The 15751-nt window shown below is 39.0% G+C and overlaps 2 protein-coding genes across 2 annotated transcripts in view; one reads left to right on the top strand and one right to left on the bottom strand.

Annotated features, from left to right (window-relative positions):
- LOC134655105 (probable protein BRICK1-B) overlaps positions 1-15751 on the bottom strand; it is a 321261-nt gene that overhangs the window by 126660 nt on the left and 178850 nt on the right. The window lies entirely within an intron of this gene.
- LOC134655038 (pupal cuticle protein 36-like) lies at positions 1955-6034 on the top strand. The gene is made up of 3 exons (XM_063510496.1): positions 1955-2081; positions 2210-3017; positions 4742-6034. Exons 1-3 carry the CDS (start codon positions 2073-2075, stop codon positions 5878-5880), a joined length of 1956 nt encoding a protein of 651 aa, XP_063366566.1. The 5' UTR covers positions 1955-2072; the 3' UTR covers positions 5881-6034.

Here is a 15751-nt window from a genome sequence, read left to right as displayed (position 1 = left end):
AAACTGACCAACATTTGTTCAGCAACTTTTGAAAATAACTCATGTTTTGATTTTTATTACACTTTAAAGTTTATTCTAAGACGCAATGTATTGTACATTTAGTTATGTTTAAAGCGTGACAAGCAACGTCAGACACACTGATGTCAGCGTACATTGCAGGCAATATTTATTTTGTATGAAAAAGAGGAAGTCTAAAGGATTCATAATTTTTAAAAGTTGCTGAACAAATGTTGGTCAGTTTGAGGAGTACAACCTTTAGTTTAATTTATTGCTCCTGTTACAGGAAGCACCCTGTATAATATACTAATTACATAAATACATAGAAAACACCCAAGACTCAGGAACAAATATCTGTGCTCATTACACAAATAAATGCCCTTATGATATCAAGTCAAAAACAAAAACATAATTATTCAATTAAAACCTCATAACAGTCATTACACGTCAGGTTAACCAGAGAGCTGACCTCACAGTACACTTAAACCCCGATTTACAACTGTTCGCATTTTTGCATAACATGCTCTTAATACACGTACTAACTATTACCCATTTTAAACCTTATTTCAAAGAGCATAAGGTCTATCAATGGTAAGTTAAAAATGTTTGTACATAATTGCGTCCTTGCACTTGTCGGGTTGTCAAATTTTTTGCCCAACACACGTTTGCCCCACTGTGCTTTTAGTTTTATAATTTGACCCCTGCGTACTTTTGCTTAAGATCCGGGGGGGCTATGTTCCAATGCGCTAAATATGGATTTTAGTTGATTATAGTAGGGGTTGGCAAACTTTTGAGTGGGCTTTGTTTCCCATAAAGTTTTAAGTCATAATGTATTGTTTGTCATATTATCATTAGTCATAAAACTGAAACCGTTAACTTTTCAGGATTTTCGTCAAGTTATCCTATAGATGGGATAGGTTAGGTTAGGTTTGTTTTACGGCATTCCTGAAAAGTGACGCGTTCCTGAACCAAATCAATTATGACTAACGAAAACGCGGGCAAACAATACATTATGACTTAAAACTATTTGGAAAACAATAGAGACCCCTTTTGAGTAGGTTGAGCTATCCGTAATAGGAATCACTAGTTTCAGGAATCAACCACATCATTCCTTTAATTTAACCTGTTAGCAAAAATTTAACAGCACATCATTAAATTTGATTAAATCCGAATTTAATTGGGTGTCGCAGCATGCAGTCCCTAGTCAAAAACGTCACAATAAAGCTCGTAAACACGCACACGCACACACAAAAGCACACGGACACATGCGCGCGCGCAAATAATTAGTCTACCGGAGTAATATCGATCGGGAGGTTTTGAAACGACGCACACATGCAACTGTTAAGGGGACGAACGCAATGTGGAGTTTTTTCTTGTTACTTTTTGTGCCAGGATTAATTTCTGTCAGTAAAGTACAGATAGATTTATATTTAATGCTCACTGGTGACATGTGGCAGCGATGCAATATGTAATTAAGTATAAATCATTAGATAAAAACTAATCATCAAAAGAATATTGAATTTATAGGCAAAAATTAAGTGAAAAAGTTAACTATATTTGATATTAATTGACTTCATATTAAGGAAAGTAAAATCCATTATATTTTGTTTAATATAAAAAAAACTGACGCTACGATAATAATGTGTAGGTAGGTATATAATATGTTATTAGCAAACAATGCCTTGATACACTAACTTCACATTGTTTTTTGTCCAAATTAAGTCTTAACAAAAAGTTTTTTCTATATTTTTTGAGAAAGAAAACTACTACTCTTTTTTCTGTCACGTTACATTAAATAGGTATATCTATTTGTAAGATATTAATTACATATTCTTTGATTGACTATTAAAACAACGCTCCCATAAAATATGAATTGCAATAAATTAAACCCACAATAATTAACTTATTATTTCTGCGAAGTCGAGCGGACTCTTAACTAGGAATCTTCGGCAGTCAAAGGTTAGGACCGTGAGTAAAGCTTTAAGTAACTCGCTGTGAACGACTTTACTCCATATAAATAGGACGAGATCCACCAGACGAGCACATTCAATCCCATCCATCCACACAGCTCAGACATGAAGCTGGTAATTATAACAATTTAAACCCTAACACAAAGCAACAAGCTACAATTTAGACAAATTACAGTTTTAATCTTGACCAGTGCCCATCCTTTGACCTCACGGAAAAATCACTGTTTTTTTTCTATTTTCAGATTATAGTCCTATCCCTTATAGCCTTCGGCTATGCTGCGAAGTTGGATAGGACGTATTTACCACCACCTGGTGCTGCGACTGCCGGGGGGAGCCCAGGGTCCCTGAGCGCGCCTGGACAGAGCTTTGGACAGCAGGCTCCAGGATTCCGAGGATCTCAGGCGGGACCTGCTGGACCTAGCCAGGCCGGTCCTAGCTATGGTGCATCCGGATTTGGACGTCCTGGATCTAACCAGCCTTCTGGACCTGCTGGATTTGGCAACACTGGATCATCAGGATTCGGAAGTGGATCCAATCAGGCTGGATCATCAGGATTCGGACCTGAATCGAATCAGCCTTCAGGATCTTCCGGATTTGGCAGCAACGCTGGTTCATTCGGTCGTCCTTCTGGACAGTCTGGGCCTCAGGCCTTCCAGCCTGCCGGCACTGGTGTACAGCCTCCTTCTTCCCAGCTTGGTTTTGCGCAAAATGGACCCCAGCAGCCTGAGCGTCCTCAAGCTGCCGCCGACAGAAACGCTGAAATCCTCCGATACGATAACCAGAATGACGGTGAAACCTTCTCTTACAACTTCGAGACTTCGAACGGCATTTCTGCTGAGGAGTCAGGAGTAGCCACCAACGGTGTGCAGGCTCAAGGTGGTTTCTCTTACATGGGTGACGACGGCCAGTTCTACAAGATCTCGTACACCGCTGACGAGAACGGTTATCTGCCCCAGGGTGACCATCTGCCTACACCTCCCCCTATTCCTGATGAGATCCTGAGGTCCATTGAGGAGAACGCGAGGGCTGCTGCTGCTGGGACTCAAGAAGGTAAGATTTTATCTTTTATTACGAAAATAATTACTGGCGATTGATGTTGAAGTAGCTCACTTGTTTTTGTATGCAATACCTAATTATAGCCTTAGAGACCTAGATAAATTTTGTTACAAATACTAGGTACCTAAGAGCGCGAAGTTTAATAACTATTTAGCAGTTCAAATATCAGAATCGCTATGTGCGAAAAGTGCTGTTCAGAATATTATACCAAGACTATTTTCTTCCATAGACCGGTGCCTATTATGTTCTAATTACCTTGCTTAATAACTTAATCATGTACTTAAATAAATACACACACTAATCGATACATTCGGCTATGCGTGATTCGTATAAATTCCAATCATAAGATATAAATAAATCCTGACCGTTAATATAAAATTCGTGTAGATTTAATTATAAACGTGACTATCAAATTATTTGTAATTAAAACATCAATCAAGGAAGAGCATTAGCGAGGAAAAAACAACCTTCTTTTTTCACAATCCATAACTCCCGCGGGATCAATATAGGCCTTTGTCCTTCATTACACCTGCATGAAATAAGATATTTTTCGAGCAAGTGTGATGAAAAGATTTTAACCCTCTGCACGAGAAATAAGGTTATGGGTAATTATAGTTTTAAATAGTAAATACTTTTGCATAGACTTACACATTTTTAATAATGAGCTGTTACTTTTCTAAAGTACTTAAAAAATAAATAAAGTAATTAAAAAATATATTAAATTCCAGCAGTATTTGTGCTAGTTGCTAAAAATTTCACAAAAGTTGGAAAAGCCAAGCAAGTCTCGGAAATTTCAGAAAAAATCATAGGAAATACAGGAAAATTTCATTTTGGAAACAGAACATTGTGCTGTGCAATATAAAAATATGAAGTTACCGAAATTTTTCAATGTGGAAATTTAATAATTTTGTAAACCTTCCGACGTCACATCAGTAGCAGTATCTAATTCTCGAAGTTTTTGGTCCATTAGAATGCTTAAAATTATATGTGACGTTATCGACGAAAAGGGACCTTATTGTCGATGGCGCTTACGCCATTATTAACGATGCTCCGATATAAACACAATGCCTCGCGACGCTGTGCGGCGTAAGCGCCATCGACAATAAGGTCCCTTTTCATAGATAATGCCCCATATTAACCTCACGATTTGTGTGACTTCCCGTGTAATAGTAAAATGCGAAGATTTTCGAGTCACGAATCTTATTACAAAACATTATTTGCAACATCAGTAACATAGTAATTTGCCATCTGTTGTCACATACCGAAGCTATTATTTCTAATGAGTAATGAGTACATTCCCATATTATGGGCGAGGATAAAATACATGTTAAAAATTGCAGTTGGTATTAAAAAAATTCATTGTTATTGTCGATTAATAAAAAATTTAATAGATTAGATGATTTATTTCATGAAAGACAATTACATAATAATTATGAAATATAAAGTTGATATCAACATATTAAAATATGAAACAGAAAGTGAATTAACTCTTGAATGTTGTAACTGTTACAAGAGGCAAGCTAAGTTTGATTGACTGTTGTATTGTTCTGAATGTGAATAAAAGGAATGCACATGTTCATAAAGTAGGTATAGACGCTATCAGAAAAGTTGTTGAACAAATGTTGGTCATGCTGAGGAGTACAGCCTACAGTTTAAATATTTGCTCCTGTTACAGGCCACACCCGGTAAATATCTAATGCATTTTTATTACTCGACAGGTGCCTACAACCCCGAAGAAGACAACGCTCCGGTATACAATGCGCCCTCCTTCAATCAAGCTCAGCAGTTTGGTGGTTCTACCGGCTTCGGACCTTCTGGCTCTGCCGGGCCATCTGGGCCTCAGGGATCCGGTTTCAACCAGGCCTCGACCCAAGGAAGTGCTGGACCATCTAGACCTCAGGGATCCGGTTTCAACCAGGGCTCGACCCAAGGCAGCCAAGGTTTTGGCCAAGGCCCTCAAACCCAATCAGCCTTCAACGGAAATGGCAACAAAGGATTCTCTGGTCAGCGTGCTCAGGGCCAAACCGGCGGTCAGGCTGGCTATGACTACTCGAGGCCCCAAAATCAGGGTCGTCAGCCTAATGGAAACGCTAACGCTATACCTTCTGGACCCTTCAAGCCTTCTGGCGCTCAGAACCAGGCCAGGCCCTTCCCAGGCCAGAATCAGCCGAGCCAGCCCTCAGGACAACCCAGACCCTTCCTAGGACAAAACCAGCCGTCTGGCCCAGCCTCCAACCAGAGACAATACCTGGCTCCTGAATCTCAGCAGCGTCAACCTGGAAACCAAGGGTCTGCTCCTCAGTCGTTCAACCAAGGTCCCCAAGGTCCCCGAAGCCAAGGCTCTGCCCAATTTAACCAGAACCAAATTGGATCTGGATCGCAACCTAGCCGCGGACCATCTAACTTTGGCCAGAACCGCCCTTCCAACCAGCCATCACAAGGTTCCCCATCTCAGAGAGGCCCCCAGGGTCCTCAAGGCCCGAGAGGTCAGGGCAACACTCAACAAGACGGCTATGATTATAACCGACCTCAAAGCTCTTTTAACGCTGGCAGCCAATCCAGGCCTCAGGGTCCTAATGGTTCAAGACCTCAAGCTGCTTTCCCTGGCTCAAGCTCTCAAGGTCAACCTGGATTCCCTGGTGCTCCAAGCCAGACTGGTTTCCCTGGTGCCCAAGGGCAAGGTGCGTTCCCTGGATCTAACCGCCCAGCGGCCCAAGGAACTCAAGGTTTCCCTGGTTCCCAGGCTCCCAGAGGTCAGGGTCTCGGACAGCAACCCCAAAGGCCTTCCAATCAGGAAACTTTCGGAGGACCCCGGCAACCACCCAGCTTCAGCCCTGAAGAAGGATACAAATACTAAGTAAATAGCCAAAGGACGATATTATGAATGAGGCATTAGAAAATATACAAAAAAGTTACTCTGTACGTAGTTTTATGTTGTACATAGTAAGTTTAATGTTTTGTCACTGTGTGATAGAAGGGAAATAAATAATGCAATTTTTCGAAAGCGAAAACTTTTCTTATTTTTTAACTCTCCTTTGTTGCACCCTCTGTTGAATTCATACTATTTATTAAACAATTAAAAATATATATTTATATCGACCGGGATATGAACCGTGGTTACCAACCGTGAATCATTCAAAAATGTTATTAAAAAATATGAATTACACTACACAACTAAATAATTCAGTGCTGCGTACTAAAGTGATGTAGAAATAAAGTAGTACAACTGCCATGAGATATAAAATAAAATAGATCTATCTTAATGTTCATAAGAGCTGTAGGTATATATAAAAGTATACATATATACAGATGCATAAAGTGTGGCATATGAATAGGATAAAGATAAAAACATACAAAAAAACATTAAATTGATAAAAATAACCCGTATTTAATAAACTACAAAACAAACACAGACTAAAATTTCAACTAATCACAAAAACGATGTTAATGTGTCCAAAAAACCTTATTTAACCCGGAAACCATTATTAAGGCAAAAAAAATTAAGACCCTAAGTAATTGAGACAACTTGGTTTACAAAACATGTCAGATTTCATGGCTGTCAATCTTTGGCAATACGCACCGTATTAGCTGCCCTGACATTTTAACCGACAGTCAAAAATAATGGTAGTCTACAAAAACTATATAATTAGTGTCCAACTCATCAAAGATTCACACGCGTGAGATGTAAGTGGTCTGCTTCGGGCTATCAGAGTTAAACGAGTAGTATACTTAGAAGATGCATCTAATAGTACGCATAACGCAATCTGTAATGTGAGTACCTACCTACGCTCTGTGCTAAAAAATTGTTCACTAATAATTAAAGAAAAAATATATCTGTTTTCGTGATTTTGGCAAGATATATGTCGGTGATACTGATACATACTTGCTTCTTACAACCTCCAGCACACCACTTTATGTTACTTAACGTGTCATGAACATTAAAAGTTTAAAACATTTTTATGTACCTATTAGAAAAGTTTTCTTTTATTGCCAGTAATAGGTACCTACTGAATCAAACTTAGTGTCCGACCGAAACATGTTTTTTTGCCGAAACCGAAACCGAAACCGAATGTTCGGCTTTGGCTCTAGTTTCGGCCGAAACCGAAACCGAAACCGAAACTTTTGAAGACTTGTTAAAATCGTTGAAAAAATGTCATAAAACCGCTTTTAAACTCATATTAAGGGGCTGTCAACACCCAATGTCCTTGAAATGCTATTGATATAAGATGCATGCATATACTTACCTAGACTTAAGAAATATTGAGTGCCCTTACAGGGTGTCATGTACCTACCATTCTCAAATCGTAACACCTAATGTAACATGAACATGACTGCAATATAATAAAGAATAAAGAAATTGATGTTACTTAAGGGGCTCCGCCACGCCAATGACCTTCGATCTGAATCCCTTAGTTTTCTTATGTTTTTTGTAGCTTAGCCGGTAGACAATAATGGAGATACCTAAAGATTGAAGAACCGATAGCCGTTTGTCTTATAAAAATCTATCTGTAGTGCAAAAGTAGGAGATACGATTCAAAACTTGCCAAAAATCGATGAAAACCGCAGGTAGTCCCTTTTAAGAAAACTATTTGATTTAGTAAAGCAAAAAACATATTTATACCTATGTTAATATTTATTATATTAGACCGTGGCCGCACTCGATACATGATTGAACGACATCGGCTCGATAGAAAATAATTGCAAAGATTGGTCTTAAAATCACCATTAAACGGTTCTAATGTCTTTATTTCTTGACTTATGTGTCTGAAATTAAAATCAATTTGTCAAAACATTTACTTATACCTAAATCGTTAACGAGTAATATTACACAAATAATCCACATTTATTTTTATTTCAGTAGTTTTCTTATTATTCCCTTGAGCGCTGGTGGCCTAGCGGTGAGTAAGAGCGTGCGACTTTCAATCCAAAGGTCGCAGGTACAAATACTACAAACCCGGCTCGTACCAATGAGTTTTTCGGAACTTATGTACGAAATATCATTTGATATTTACCATTGAGGAAGCCGGACTAGCCCGATAAAGCCTAGTTTACCCCCTGGATTGGAAGGTCAGTCTGATGGCAGTCGCTTTCGTAAAAACTAGTGCCGACGCCAATTCGTGGGATTAGTTGTCAAATGGAACCCATGCTCCCATGAGCCGTGGCTAAAATGCTAAGATAACGCGAGGAAGATGATGAGTTTTCTTATTATTCCCTTGCCCAGGCCCAGTCTGCCCTCCTAAGCTAAAAGGCCGTATTTTCAAAGAAAACTATATGTAAATACCGCTTTTTAGCTTAGGAGGGCAGCAGTAACATGCGACAGTGCTATCTCATTTCTCATTTACTACGATACAATTAGACAGTGTGCGCGTTTTAGGTATTGACAGCCTCTTAAGACTGCGTCGACCGTTCAGTGGCCCCATCATTCGTGGAATTGTGTTTAATAATAAACCGATTAATTTCTGTATACATAAATCAGTATAGGTATGTATTAATATTGTTGTCCTACTTGTTCCACAACTTTTGGTCTTAGTTTAGTTTAGTTCAACATAGTTTAGTTTCATAGAACGAAGTACCATTGCGTATGTTTCGGCCCGGCCGAAAGGTTCGGCCGTTTTTTGGCCGAAACCGAAACTACGGCCGAAACATGATTATTTGGCCGAAACTGGCCGAAACCGGAACCGAACCTTCGGTCGGACACTAATCAAACTCAAGAAAACTCGATCGAGACTCGAACAAGATATTCTAAAAATTCAAACATCCATTTTGGAAATACGATGAATAAACCGGATATACAGTATGTAAATGAACGAAAAACAATTACTCAAACCCGTTAATGTTTAGGACTCTTACTATGGGACCAACCCCGAAAACGCGGAAAAAAACATTTTGCAGGTCTAATGTTGAAGAGAGTCATTTTTTTTCGCGATTTCGGGGTTGGTCCCATAGTAAAAGTTGCTTAGTATGACCTAAACATTAACGGGTTTGAGTAATTGCTTTTCGTTCAGTTACATACTGTATAGATATATCAAAAATGTACATTTTATCAAACCGTCTGTCTTCTTGCGTTTCCGCTTCTCTTTGTCAAAAATTTAAGCAAGGCTTGATTGAGGTATGAGATACCCTACTGTTTCTCTCAAACTTTGGCCATCAACTACACTTATTTAAGTGAGCAATTATTATACCTTATGCACACGCAATAAGGTAGATAATGTAATGTTTAATGGTCAGTTAAAGATAATTGAGATGGTGTGAAGAGGGCTTAATACCGGTAATCATATTGGCCGTACAAATTACTCCGTTTAAATGTGATTATAATACAGCTAATGAGTGTTATGAAACAGCGTAACGTTTTGTATGGTGTAAAAAGCATAATTCAATTATGTTTTTGTTTGTGTTCAAGTGGCATGTTATATGTTATTTGTAATTCGTAAATAATAGGTAGGAAAATGTGTAATGTAGAAATATGTAGATTTATGCTTAAAGTTCGATTCGGTTTGTGAACTGCAGCAGCGATGCAGCGTCGGCAAGGGCGTGATGTATCTGACAATTTGCTTGATAAAATTAATGACATTTGCCGCGGCATTACTCACTTTATCAAGGAAATTCACAGACACTGTGTAACGTTGCAACAGTAAATGCAGTTGCCAACCGAATGTCACCTTTAATGCTGATGACTTGACTTAGTGTCGCGTGGGTAAGAACAAGCTTCAAGTACCTATATGTATACTTGAAGTCGCGCTAGATATTATGGAGTCGCACGCGTAAACGCAAGTCATGCTAGCCGATCTGAACTCATCTAGGTGGTCTATTGGTTCAGTAAATGATGCTACTAGCAGCTCAGCCATTAGTTTTACGGACGGGGCCGTTAATCAAAACTGTTTACTACGAAACAGTAAGATATCTGCCCTACTTCAGGCGCGGATCCACCGTTGTGGGCACGGTGGGCATGCCCACAACCCTAAATAGTATGTCCTATCGATTCCCTGACTAGCCGATTTTTCACAGACGCTTTGGCAGAGGAACCTTTCGCAGAATTTCATTGCGAATTAACCTATTGATATGCGAATTAACTTTACTAGACTGATCGTTTGGTACCTAACTGTCACGAGTAACCATTGGTTGAAAGTGTTGAAACACAGTAGGTAGTGTGATCAACTGGTAGTCTGGTACCAATGAATTAGGAATTCTCTAATTATTTGCAAGCATAAAGATTATTTACTAACAGGGGCAATTATTTTTAGCTTATGGGGTCTTAAAAATCTTAAACATTCACAAATATTAGTACAATTTCCTAAATTAATAATGCCAGCTTTTAATTTACAGGTGTATTTACGAGTTTTTTTTCCGCGTAGTTAGCGTTGCATTTATTTTTATATTTAGGTATCTATGTATAAAAAGTGTTATCTATGCATCAATGAATCAATGTTGTAAGCACAGATCATATAATGTTGTAAGTAACGCAATTGCTAAATCACTAATTTCTTACCTGTAACTTTAGTAGGTACTTTTAGTAGTCTAGTCTACAAGCTCAAAATGATGAAAAATTGAGATACTGCACCCAAAAATACGTGTTTATTCGAAGCGCACATCAAAAATTGCTAAAGTTATAATTATTAACATTAAAAAATACATAGGTATGGTATTTCGTTTTTGGCCAGTACATATCTCATAAACTAATTGGCGTGAAAAGGTAAAATGTTATAAAGGTATTAAATATTCATTTAAAAATATGGAAAAAAATAATGGTGTAGGAATGGTGTATTTTAAACATGTCAATGCATGTACTACTGTTAGAAATTTCTAGACATTATACTGAATTCAATGAGGCATCACACGTATCTCTAGCAGCAGTATCTCTACGTTCCACCACCCTGAACTCGTCGACTAGACTATCTACTTAACGAAATCTTTAAAAAAACCGGCCAAGTGCGAGTCGCACTCGCGCACGAAGGGCTGTACCATTACGCAAGAAACGGTAAAAAAAAGCGGCCAAGTGCGAGTCGGACTCGCCCATGAAGGGTTCCGTATTTAGGCGATTTATGACGTATTAAAAAAAAACTACTTACTAGATCTCCTTCAAACCAATTTTCGGTGGAAGTTTGCATGGTAATGTACATCATATATTTTTTTTAGTTTTATCATTCTCTTATTTTAGAAGTTACAGGGGGGGGGGGGACACATTTTACCACTTTGGAAGTGTCTCACGCGCAAACTATTCAGTTTAGAAAAAAATGATATTAGAAACCTCAATATCATTTTTGAAGACCTATCCATAGATACCCCACACGTATGGGTTTGAAGAAAAAAAAAATTGAGTTTCAGTTCTAAGTATGGGGAACCCCAAAAATTTATTGTTTTTTTTCTATTTTTGTGTGAACCATCTTAATGCGGTTCACAGAATACATCTACTTACCAAGTTTCAACAGTATAGTTCTTATAGTTTCGGAAAAAAGTGGCTGTGACATACGGACGGACAGACAGACAGACACACATGACGAATCTATAAGGGTTCCGTTTTTTGCCATTTGGCTACGGAACTCTAAAAATCACGACTAAAAGTTCCTTAAACGAGAAGATTACTCTGCCAAATGAAATTCTTACAATATTTAATTGTTCTGCTAATTAACACAAAAGCGAATTGAACGGTATGTGAACCAAAACTAGAAAATGTCGTCTAAAAGTTAGATGTTCGGTGAAACATAGTCTGTGAATCGATATTCTGCGAAAAATTGTTCGGAGAATCATTAGGTACCCCCCCCTAAAAGACTTGTGACGTCATCAAGGTCTATTGAGATCGGGATGGTCGTTCAAGAGTCATGATTGTTCATGAGCGAGTTCGACACCTTACTCTGACTCGTACTTGAAGATTTTTGGGTTCCTGTGACCACAACCTTTTTTGAGGGCTGGATCCGCGCCTGCCCTACTTCTTGCTAAGAAATGATTTGCTTGCCTTTATACCAATCATTATGAAGAACTGTCATTGTTGAGAATCAACCAAGATAAACAATAATGATGAGTGTTATTTGTAATTTATGAAAAGGATTACCTACTGAAGGAATAGTAGCTAGGTATATATTACTAACTAGCGACCCGCCCCGGCTTCGCACGGGTTACACAAAACCTTAACAAATTATACACCTAAACCTTCCTCAGGAATCAACCTATTGACAGGTGAAAACCGCATGAAAATCCGTTCAGTAGTTTTCCAGTTTATCGCGAACATACATACACGCAGACAGACGCGGCGTCGGACTTTGTTTTATAAGGTGTAGTGATTAGCAAGGCAAGGTCTGAAGACTCTGAAGTCGACGGAGGGAGAAGGGGCGCTGATTGTCACAATGGAAAATATTATGGAATATTGCACATTAAAGGATGACTCACGCTAGACCAGGCCGGGGCCGGGCCGGAGCTTCCGGCGCTTCGTTTTCTATGGAAAGCACCACGTGATCACCGATCAGCCGTCATAGAAAATGACGTGTTGGACGCCTTGGCCCGGGCACGGCCCGGTCTAGCGTGAATCATCCTTAATGCTAGCGGCAGCCGTTCAGTCGTTCAGTCAGACTGAGACAGTGAAATTCTCAATTTTACTTTATTATAGGTACGTAGTAAGTAGATACAAAATGAATTGAGAATAAAAATATTGCCAAAATAACTTACTTAGTACCTTTAGGCTTATTAGCCTTATTACAATAATATAATATATAAATATAAGGGCTTCTATTCTTAAACCCTTATTCAAAGGAATTTAAATCCTGCAAGGAATCAAATATCACACTATGAAGGTAATTTAATACACTGCCAACCTGTTACGTGATACTTTATCCATCAAGTAAAGTATGATTATGATTTGCATTAACTAAAGTATCATATATTATGTATAGTCAGCAGCATAAAAATAAGTAAGCGAGATGTTCAAAAAAGAATATGAGCGAGTACAGATCATTATGGACACGTAGCTCGTTTGGCCATTCCTACTTCTGACTATATCCACAACTTCCACAAGGATTTCGTCTGCTTCAAATTTTCGCTTTTTGAACCATTGGTACTCTAAGAGCCACTTGCACCATTCCACTAACCCGGGGTTTACCTGAACCTGGAGTTACCATGGTTACCAGTACAATTTGACACTAGGTTAACGGTTTAACCGCTTAACCCCTTTGTGGAATGGTGCAAGTGGCCCCAAGCCCCTAATACACTTCCATATACCTACCGGGTGTCCGAATGTGTCTTATCTTATTAACTTTTCCGGGTGCTTATATAAGGAAGCCAGGGGTCCGCTATTGCTAAAGATGTACAACTTTCCCTTGAATTGGCATTTACGGACTGATATCTGAAGCCTTATTGGGATTGTCTAACGGCCTACTGCGAACAATGAGGTTCGCAAACGGGCATCTTTCTCTTTTACTCCAATTAAGGCGTAATTAAAGAAAATAGAAACGATCATCAGTTTGAACATTTTGGAAGTTTCACGTCTACCAGCGCTCGCCATACAACAGAGTATTGTTTGTCTGTCAGTTTTATCAGGAAGATGCGCAAAACCTTTACCTTATCAAATTCATTATCCAAGTGGAGAGGCTGTCAGTAGGCGCACGCGCAGGCCGTGTTATTCTTATCGCTTGCGCGAGTTACAGTGAGTGGAGTTCTTAATTGAGTTAGTGTAATTAATGTTTAATATTAGGTATATTATCTCAATAGTATATAAAAAAACAGTTGTCAGAATTACTGCTGCAGTAATGCAGCATATTAACATTACCGGCGACGGCGGCGACTGCGTAAAGGATGACTCACGCTAGACCGGGCCGTGCCCGGGCTGAGGTGTCCGACATGTCATTTTCTATGACGGCTGATCGGTGAATGCGTGGTGCTTTCCATAGAAAACGAAGCGCCGGAAGCCGGCCCGGCCCCGGCCCGGTCTAGCGTGACTCATCCTTTACTGCCGGCTATGTCAAGTGAATGAAAATGGGGCATTATCTATGAAAAGGGACCTTATTGTCGATGGCGCTTACGCCGCACAGCGTCGCGAGGCATTGTGTTTATATCGGAGCATCGTTAATAATGGCGTAAGCGCCATCGACAATAAGGTCCCTTTTCGTCGATAACGTCACAAATGAGAGTCGTTTATGCCCTATGTTCAGTGTCAGTTAAGTTGTATCCAGAAAAGGTCGAAATCGGTGTTGCTGTCCAAATTTTTGATATTTACTTACGACAGTAATGCAATACTACAGCAGTCTGAATCAGAATGATACAGTCAAGTGTAAAAATATGGGTGCATACAACTTACTTAGTTCTTAATTCGAAGACATAAGAGAGCTATGGGACATATTTTTGAGTAGATGAGTGCCCTATATTTTTACACTTGACTGTACCTTTAGATAATCCCAGGCTCGTTCGGCGATTGGAATTGGACGTCGGACAATTGAAACAAATTACGATTATGCACGCACAATTTGCGGAGATCGATCTTTTGATGACCAGTGGAGCTTTTGGGATTCATTCCAATGGGCATTAGAGTCGAGATTTCAAATCTAACCACTATTTGCCACTATCTATTTGTCCTAATATCCGGAATTTATTTATTTGGTACTGTTGCGACATTACTGCAGCGTAGCGTCGTTGATGCCAGTGCTGTCAGTTTCCTTGATAAAATGAGTTATGGATTGAACCCTTGGAGTGGTAAGAAATTGACAGAAATTAAATTGAAAGTAATTTAACTGAAACATTAAGGAACAAATATACATAAATAGTGTATCAAAACTTACAAACTAAAAGTAGCTCAATTAAAACATCCTAAATTAATAATAATAAAACACACCTAAACCTAAACTAAAATAAAAATTCACCCCTCGGCAAGTAAAGGTGCCGTAGATGCTGCCAGCATTACCCCGCTGAATTGCAATAATAATGCGCTGTCCGAGGAAGCTGCCAGCTCTACGGTCCCCAGTCACATTCACCAGTCTATTTGATAAAGCTCCGTACAATTTCAGGGCACCGGGACCCCAAAAGATACATTGACCGATACATCGGCGACATTAATGTCACCCACCCTAGTAATGTCTCCACTACTGTTGCATTTGTCACCCGAATGTCACCTTAACTTTTAACTTATAGATTAAATTAATATTGAGGTTTCAGTCAGATTGGTTTATCTAAAGCGTCGACTCAGCTGCCGTTACCAATGTAACGATCTAAGCTTTAAAGTAAACAATGCCGTAGGTCAAGTATGCTGCGCATTTTGCATACCAGATCCCGAATGTCCCAGGTTATCATTTCACCATTCTATAACTTAAGATTACAGCTATAAGAACTATTATGGCGTGGAACATGAGAGACGTGTCTTTTAGTGGTCAGTGCAGTGGAGAATTTTATCGGACCGTGCAGAATTGAAGTAGGTACTTGTGGGTAAAGACATGAACCTATAATATTACGGACAGAGTTTCGCTTACAACACAACTGTGATTCCAACATCCACCAGTTTCTAAATATTTACGCGTGACACACACACATTGACAGCCCACATCCACCAGTTTGCCGTCAGATGAATCGAAACGTCATTGAAGTAAACATGTCGAAGAAAAATATAAAATATGCCGGCATGCGTAGTTAAATCCTGCTAGAATTATACCGATCGAAAGAAAAAAAGTCACGGAATAACTTTTCATACTTAAGTTTATCAATTAGTACGTAAAATCACGATAATTTGTTGTTTATAAATTATCAAACTGCAAAAC

This window comes from Cydia amplana, chromosome 16, assembly GCF_948474715.1.
Source record: "Cydia amplana chromosome 16, ilCydAmpl1.1, whole genome shotgun sequence".
NCBI classification, from domain to species: Eukaryota; Metazoa; Arthropoda; class Insecta; order Lepidoptera; family Tortricidae; genus Cydia; species Cydia amplana.
The sequence above is the reverse complement of the archived record's forward strand: the minus strand, read 5'-3'. Positions and strand labels throughout refer to the sequence as shown.

Bases quoted from the DNA above. Each gene is read 5' to 3' on its own strand.
- LOC134655038 (XM_063510496.1), top strand. The intron at 3,018-4,741 runs GTAAGATTTTAT...ATTACTCGACAG, and splicing joins TGCTGCTGGGACTCAAGAAG to GTGCCTACAACCCCGAAGAA.